At 34.2% G+C, this 8,736-nt stretch overlaps 1 protein-coding gene across 14 annotated transcripts in view; it reads right to left on the bottom strand.

The window, feature by feature from the left end:
• Positions 1-1,346: 1,346 nt before the first annotated feature.
• Positions 1,347-8,736, bottom strand: part of LOC109032278 (protein lap4) — a 53,412-nt gene continuing 46,022 nt past the window's right edge. For 13 of the 14 annotated variants that reach the window (XM_019044330.2, XM_072302126.1, XM_072302122.1 and 10 more), the window contains 2 exons: positions 3,404-3,629; positions 1,347-2,794 (listed from right to left, as the gene is read on the bottom strand). In XM_019044330.2, coding sequence (XP_018899875.2) covers positions 3,411-3,629 — 219 coding nt within the window. In that variant the 3' untranslated portion in view covers positions 1,347-2,794; positions 3,404-3,410. Of the gene's footprint in view, positions 2,795-3,403; positions 3,630-8,736 lie in introns of those variants that run through there. The other variant, XM_072302128.1, reaches the window with a different exon arrangement.

Below are 8,736 nucleotides of genomic sequence, written 5' to 3'. Positions count from 1 at the left end.
AAACTGAAAAATCTTGCGAATTGGGAACTTGAAACAAAAAGTGAACTCATTTCATAAAATTGAAGGTTTTTCCTATTCGGTGCACAAAATTTTATCGCGCTAAAGTTGAGTCGATTTTTTAACCTTGAAGGTCCCGTTTAGAAATAATTCCCCCTAAGCGGTTTAAGTAGTCTGAAAAAAAACCAGTCGAAATGAATGTTAAATCTTTCACCTTCGTAACGAGCACAAGATAGTAGTCGTATTTTGTTCGGAACAACAAATTGTTTTTGTTTTTTATCTTGTTTCTTTTACGTAATTCTGAACACCAATGAGAAAGCGAATTCCAATTTTAGGTTAGAAAGCAGCGTTGCCTTGGGCAACAACATAAAAGCGACTTGCCTCTGAGCACGTTGAAGTTGTTGTACAACAATGTTGCTGTAGGGGTCCCCAAATTTTGCGCGTGAAAATAATCCCCGCCCCCACAACACAAAACAACCTCGGACAAAATGCTTGTTTTCCCAACATGTTGCGAGTGTTGCCCCCGAACAAAACAGGACTCATCCCGGGGAAATGTCTAATTTTCAAGATACAACCGCTTAAAGATTGTCTAAGGCGGTTTTACGCAATCAGAAACCACTGCCAGGACTGCACGACGTTCAATTCATCGTGCAGAAGGGCTTTCTTAAGATCCATTAGTTACAAGGAATAGGTAGTCAAGAAATCTGAATCAGACAGATTTTTTAGCTCAGGCTTCCGGGTTGCGACGTTGCCATTATTTAAAAAGAAAATCTTTAGAAATTCATAACTCCGCTGGATCTTAAATAGAGGTTTCCAGTGATGCATAGATGAATGGACCTACTCAGCACTGGGCAGCGCTTACGCGCTTTTAACGGTTCTTTGCAGGAATTTTCTAATGAACCGTCAAAACTGCATAAGTGCAGCCCAGTGCTGAGTAGACCTATTCAAACCCTTCGATGCCATGAAAATGGATCCATTTTTGCGACAGAAAATCATTGTAGAGATCTCATTAGCCTTCAGTGGTAGAGAATTACAGACCTCACCCATTAACCTTCTTTATCTTTAATGTCTACTTTCATGCTTTAACATGCCCCAGGGATCTAGGGTGTTGACTCAATTTGAATTTTTATGATTATATCTAGAGGGGTAGACTCAATTCGCATTTCCACAATTTTGCGGGTAGTGTACAAAATTCATTTTTTCCAGTGGTAAAAATGGATCGACCTGTTTTTGAAGTCAATTTATGAAAGTCTCCTGAACTGTTGGTCAAAAATTGTATAATATGTATTCAAATGAAATGATTTAATAGGATTATTTAATGCAAAGTTTGTAGGGCAAAAAAGATTAAATTTTAGCGAAATTAAAAACATATATTTTTTCTTTTTTTTTTAATTTCATCCACAAATGATTGTAATGATAGAAAAACATTTGACACTGGAAACATACTGCACATAATACAAGTTTAACAAACCAAAAAAGGTTAGAAAAAAGAAAAATCAATGAACTATTGCACCAAATGCATTAGTTTCTACATGAAAAGAAGGAGAGGAGGAAAAATGGAGCCAATTTTATAGATAACTAAGGGTATACCTACATAAATTAAAGAGATGCAGCTTTCTCACTCAAGGTGCTCTCAACACAGCTAAGGACGGATTTAAAAAAATTCGTGGGATTTCTTAAATGCTAAAATAGTTAAAACTTTTTTCAGAGGATCTTCAGAGACAGTTGAGACCTTCTGAAAAGATCCAATATGAACTACCAAAAGCACTGCTCAGCATTTTTACTTATGAAAATAAAAGTTCAGCCTAAAGTCTTTTCTATTTAAAAAGTTTAGAACACATAATTTGAGCTGCTAATAAAAAATAAAAACTCTGTTGAAAAATGGAGGGATAACAAAGCACTTCAAAGTATAGTGTAATTGCACAAAAAGTGTATAAATAATTTTGAGAGTTCTATTATTGTCAGATTTATGTAAATATATATATATATATATATATAGTATATGTAAAAGAGTAAGCACGATGATTTGAACGAGATTTGCCCGAGATGCTCTTGCAAACAGTCCAATATGATCAATTCATCAAAAATATTAGGCTTGATCGCACATATTGTTGAGTATTGATGAGCCTTATTTTTACAGAAATTGACTCATAATTCGATAGTATAACGAAAGTACACAACAAAGTATTTACAATTCACAATCTTTCATCCGGCTCTCATTAGAAAAAAATAAAAATAAAACACTAAGTTTGAAAAATAAGAGTCAAGAATTATTCTTGTATGATTCGACACCTCTCTGGCCTGCAAAAATCTAGCAGATACACGAAGAGTAATATGTTGGGTCAGAAACGATTGTTCATTGCATATCAATTCAGCTATTAACTGTCACTGCTTTCAAAGACGAGATTTCAAAACCTTCAGACAAGAAAAAGAAGGACATCTCTGCAGCATTAATTGTGAATCTTCCTCACAATTCTGATGATTTATTTACAAGTTTATCTTTGCATTATTCTAACAAAATAATTTAAATTTCATAAAAACGAATAAATTATATATAAAAATAGATTTAACTTTAAAGCCTTAACACTGTATAAAATTATGAAACACAATTAAAAGTAAGTCATTTGAATTCAACATAATAGAAAAGTGATGTGGACACACATAGAGCTGGGATAAATTGAAATCTCAATTACCCTTTTTTCTATGAGATGAACAAAATAAATGCAATTAAAAAAATAGCTGTAGTTGTCAGGAAAATTAAAATTCAAGCTTTCTCATAGAAGCTGCTCCCTGAGATCTGTAACAAAACAAAACACGAGCTCTTCAGGTAAGCTTTTCAAAACATATCTAAATAATTATACAAAACAGATTAAAGTACAGACATTAAAACAGTGCACACTGGAGGAAACGTGGTGCTACAACTAGTTTGCGTGAATGGAAACTATCTCTTTGCTGCTTTAAAACAGAGCAACACATTGCAATGTGACCAAACGGTTTTTCTTCTTCTCTTTTTCTGTGATCGAGCTCATTTTTTCCCTGGAATTGGCACACAGAAAGTTCCACTTTATAAGCTCATCGAGCTCAGGGGGTTGCAAGGAACATCATACCGAGTAGATCGAGAGTTAGCCAGCACTGCATTTCTTACTATTGTGTTTGTGGTCCTTTACCACTCTGTGACACTAAAGAGCGCATTTCTCTTTCAGACAAATGTATTTTCGTCTATAAGATACTTCAGTCATAACTCTGCCAATAATTGTTCAATTTAGAAACCAGGAATACTGTTGTTCTCAGCTCAGTCAGTTGTTTTTACTTCTGAATGAGGATCAAGCAGACATCTGGAAATTATCCATTGACTTGTCTGAAGTTCAGTGTTCATAGGAAGATGGAAAAAAGTTGGCACACTCACCTACAACTTAGTTGGATTTTTTCTTGACACGTTTCCTGTTTTTCCTCTTTTTACTAATATTTAAGGCCTGCTCATCAGTTGTTTGAGCATTGATGGCGGCAGTGACAGAAGCACCGTCTTTGTTCTCACCGTCAAACTCCTCCTCATCTTCCTCTTCATTCTTGTCATTCTTGCTGTCAGGCGAACATAACTCCAGGGAGATTATCTTTTCTCGAGTCGTTTCAACCTGCCAAAAATAAAAAGTGAAGTCTTGATTAAATAGATCATACAAGAACTACTAGGCAGAAAAGAAATATTTTTGAATTTATCCTCTAACCCAAACAACATGAGCAACATTAACGATGTAATTTAACTTTAATTAAAATATTTTAACTTCATTGCAAGGGATCTTAGTCTAAAGTTAATATTCCTCAATTTGCTTGGTTTGCGGACTAAGTTGTAGGAAATTATGGACTCTGTCGTGTTATTATGAAAAATAAAAAAATAGAGGAACCAAATAAACTCGAGAAAATGGCTTGTAAATGCAGTATTTTAGATTGAAGATAACTCTATTATGATGATGAATAAATGATGAATTATTACGATCCTGTCTTCATATTTACAACACAATAGCTTTTAGGGTAAATGAATTTGGTCCTAAATGATTTTTTAGAAATTCTTAAAAAATTATAACAAGTCAAGTTTGTTGCATTGTTAAAGTTAATAAAGTAATAAATAGCACAGCACAAAAAACACATTAAAAATAGAATAAAAAGATATGTATCATTTGACTTCAACTACAATAAAAGATAGCTGCTTCGTTAGATGGTTGTGGCGCAATGCTTGAGTGCTGAGATACAGTTATCATAATTGTTGCTTAATTCTTTTATTCGTAGTTCAAACATTAAAGTTTAGTTTTGTTTTTGGGACCTCAAATTTTGAATTGCTCCTAATATTGCGCAAGGAGGGGGAGGGTAGGGGGGGAGGACCAGCGCATAATATGCTGTTCATGTACTAGTGGCGGTTAGAAACTCGGGATGGCCAGTAATGAGGACACTTTTAAAAAACCTGAGAGAAATTTGAAAAAATGAACACAAATTTAATGCGTGCATAAATTTTTATGGCAATGAAGTTTGTATACATTACTGATAATTTTTCTGTATGCACAAAAAATTAATTTATGAAATGCTAACTCCTAAAATTGATCAATGGACATTTTCCTAATTAATTATTTTTCAATCAGTTGAGAGCAAGGCAGAGATAACTCGTGAGCCTACGCAACAAAGCAGAAAAAAGTTTAAATCTATGCTTCAGAACAATTGCATGGGTCTTAGTGACTTTGCATGCAACGATAAAATTGTGCTGTGTGATGATCTACCTCCATCAAAAGAATAAGGAGTGTCTACTTTTAGACTAAATCAGAGTGTGAACACTTAAAATCATTATCTTACAGATCTGTTAAGCAATTAAGAGGCAATTCAAGTGAAAATACTGTAGCTACAAGACTAGGAGGAACGAGACCATTGAAAATAAGCTCATTGAGCCTGCAGGGATCCAATTGCTACCTTTCCAAAAAAATATCCTGTCAAAAAGGAAGAGTTGAGAAAACTCTTGGATATAAAATGCTGTGAATTGCTTGAATTATTTTCGGAAGGAGGATCTAAAAAAACTACATTTTAAGTTAATCTCGAAGGAAAAAGTTTATCTGCTGCGGGTGGGTATGGAAAATTTTGGGACTTTCACCTTTACGAGACCTTTGACTTATTATTCTTCAAGGTCATTCCCATGAATTTTGCAAGATTCAAAGAATCTGTAAATTCTTTGCTCCCTCGAAGAAGGAACGTATCTTGTCTGCCCTGTTTCAGTATTTCTACAAACATAACCTCGTTCATGAGAGAACCACCGCAAAATCTGTCTGAAAATTTTGATGTCCATTCTTAGACGTGTGAAGATAAATCCTTGGCTATTTCAGGCAAATTCATAGGACAGTTTAAAAAAAAAAATAGATAAATAAATAAAAAGTCAACAAGAAATATTGAAACAGTGCAATCGAGACAGGTTCCGTCTTGTGGGAGGCGACGAATCGTGTGAAAACAACCCTAAATATTGAGTTGTCTGTGGAACTCATGGACTTATAACACCGATTGTGTTTTAAGTCTATGGTGGAACTGCATTAAAAAATGTGCTACACAAAAAATATAAATGCAATTTCTGATAGTGGTGATAAACCATAAGGTGCTCTAATGAAAAATTCCATGACGGAATGTGAACTGCGGTGCTAAATAACAGCTGCGACTACATACTACTGCGTTTGATGGTAGGAGGAGAGTTCAAAGAGAGTCTAAGAGGAGAGTCAGGCAAAATACTGTGAATAAAACCAACAGGAATACATTTATAGAGAAAAGAGGGAAAAGATACATTTTATAATTTCATTGTCAGTGTTTTACCCATATTATCCTCGCACTCACTTTTACAAGTTGAATTTTGAGTACTATTTGGTGAACTAACTTTTTAGAAGAAGTTTTAGAGTGGTTAAAATACTACCTATGTTCTTCTTTACATGATATCCAATGGCAACTAGCCAAATGAGCTGGATTAAGGGGTCATTTCTTCTGAAGCGTCTAACAATAAGAGCGACCAGAGATTTTATTGACAATTATTTTACAATTTGTCTTTACAGCCCAAACATTGGAGGGTATCTCCTCTGAAGTGTTTGCTACCCCAGGCATATGAAAAACAAATTCTCAAAACCTCCTGAGGATTCTTGAACATACATATTTCATTTCATTTGAGAAAAAAAGCAACTGATTGCATAACCTTTCAAGTCACCTGTTTCTCGGTTTTCTGATTAGTAACATGATACAAAAGCAAGCCAAAAAAAGCACTGAAGTTTTAAACTCTGAGTGAGAGAGTATCACAAATCAAGGTATTAAGCGGCATTTTTGTTAAAAAAAAAAAACGAGATTTTAAGTAAAACTATACTTGGTTGAATACTGCGGCATATTCCACTGCAATAATTTCAAGTTGATTTGTGTATTGGGCTTCCTTAGAAATTTCCAAGCTTAAATGTTTTGTTTTCCAAAATTACGTGCGTGTTGCTTACCTCTTTCATCTGTGATATGCTTCTGTTATGAACAATTTAAACACTCCAAGATTCAAAAGTGCTCCAAATGCTTGAATTCAATAATTGTGCATTGAAATATGTCTAGAGATAAAATTCATGTGCCTACAGAGAAATCAAGCTTTTTAAATGCTACGATGTTTTTCGTTTTTATCAAGCACTTTTCAAAGTCACACAAACTTTGAAAACCACAGAGTGTTTGTCACGCTCACAATAATATATAACTAGTAACGCAATTGGAAAAAATCGCTGCGCAAAATGGAAAACTTCAACTCTTTCAACTCAATAGTTCAGATTTTTCAAGATTCCTCTGGCTGCAGGATCAATTCTTTAAATTCTTGTTCAGCTCTTGGGCTATTGACTTCATGGAAGACCAACAACTTACATGACATTGCATGGCAAAAGGAAGGTAATATTTGATATTTTGTAAAAAATATTAAACAATATCAATATTTGGTAAAAAAAGAAGGGAGAGGGGAGAAGGCCCATTCCTACCTCACATTATCCGTGTGATTTTTAATTGCTGATGATAGTAATTTTTTGGTAGAAGATTGGTCCTGTCTAAATTCAAATAAAATTTTGACTTGAGAATCGATTTGAGATGCAGGCAAGTCATCTGTTCTTTAATTCTATTAACCAGTTACAAGTTTCTTGCTTCCATTTTTGTTTAAACCAGCCACAAACAAACAAGGTAAGGAATAAGCGAAAAAACGAGCAAACAAACAAACTAACAGACAGACAGACTAACAGACAAACGAACAAACAAACAAACAAACAAACAGCCACACAAACAAAAAATCTCAATTAACAGGTGGAGCTTTTAATAAACAAAGAGTAAGCCACACATCGAAACAAAAAGCAATTCTGATACAACGATGAGACCCTTGGGAAACTCTGCATTTCACAAAATTAGATAAAATTTGCAACTAAATTTTCGTTTTGATGAACCACTAGACAAGGAACGAATTTCAGCATTGTGATATATGTTCCCTCATCACTCACTTGAAACACAATCCGCACAATAAAAATACCCGACCAAGAAACTCCTACTAGCCAAGATATTAAAATTTTAATTTAGCACTGGTTACAAAAAATTTGAAATTCCTGCTTGTGAGAAAAAACAGAGTCTACGTAAATCAAATTGTGCGCCACAAAAGTTTCAGCAGGCTTCTTAATTAAGCAGTGTTCCTTCCCCGTCCTGTGTTGTTAAAAATGAAGGAACGACATGCGACAGCTGAGCTGAAGTGTTGAGATTGAGGTTGCTGTATTTTTAAACTACTGAGACAGTTAAAGGCTACGCTCAAAGTGCAATTTAAACTCTTGTGGATTATGGCTTTTATAAGAGCGGAAAGTTTGAATTTAAGCATCAAAAAACATTGATATTATGACTTTCAGTAATTTTTGCAGCACAAATCATGTTCTATGTAAAATTTTGAAATGATAATAAACGTCATAATGCTTAAAGTTGCACCTTGTCTATTTTCTTTCGTGGTGACAACAATGGACTAATGGTCGAACTCTGATGCAATCGAGGCAGTACTGCTTTTGGCAGTTAGTGCGCTTGCTAGCGCAAAACAGCTTACAGCTAGTTTTTTCCATTTGTTGCTTTTATTTTCCTTCTTTTGTTCTAAAAACGTTAGTTGGTAAGATGTTTGCTCATGTAAAATATACATAGAGGATTTAACTGAAAAATATTTCCTTCGGAAAATACACTAATACATTAACAGAGTAAAAGCAAGTGTTGGTTCAACAAAGCAATGGTGTGCTATCTCACCATTTTTCTTTCAACCTGATTCATCAAGAGGATAAAATTTTTGTAAACTGCTACACTCAGAAAGCTGACAAATATAGAATAGAGTGTTTTTAAGATGAGATACTCTCTACATCAGACCGGTCAGTGTTACGTAAAATTTGTTTCAAAGAGAAAAAAAAACAATTAATGCCAATTACCGATGGTCAATAATCAATGAAAATTTTATAAATTTCACTTTGACAGGATGCATGTACGGAAAATGCTTGAAAACATATTAGTTTGGGTGAACTCTTATGAATTTAGCTGACCTCTTCATCCATATGCCAAGGAGAGGATTTTTAAAGACCAATTTTATCCGTAGGTCTGATAAAGGTAATGTGAACAGCAAGTATCTCTGACGCAGCTACATATATTTATCAACAAACTAACAAAATAGATACGGCAGTTTTTTACTTCTATATTGTATTAACTTCGTTATGA

Source organism: Bemisia tabaci, chromosome 7 (genome assembly GCF_918797505.1).
Source record: "Bemisia tabaci chromosome 7, PGI_BMITA_v3".
NCBI lineage: Eukaryota > Metazoa > Arthropoda > Insecta > Hemiptera > Aleyrodidae > Bemisia > Bemisia tabaci.
The sequence above is the reverse complement of the archived record's forward strand: the minus strand, read 5'-3'. Positions and strand labels throughout refer to the sequence as shown.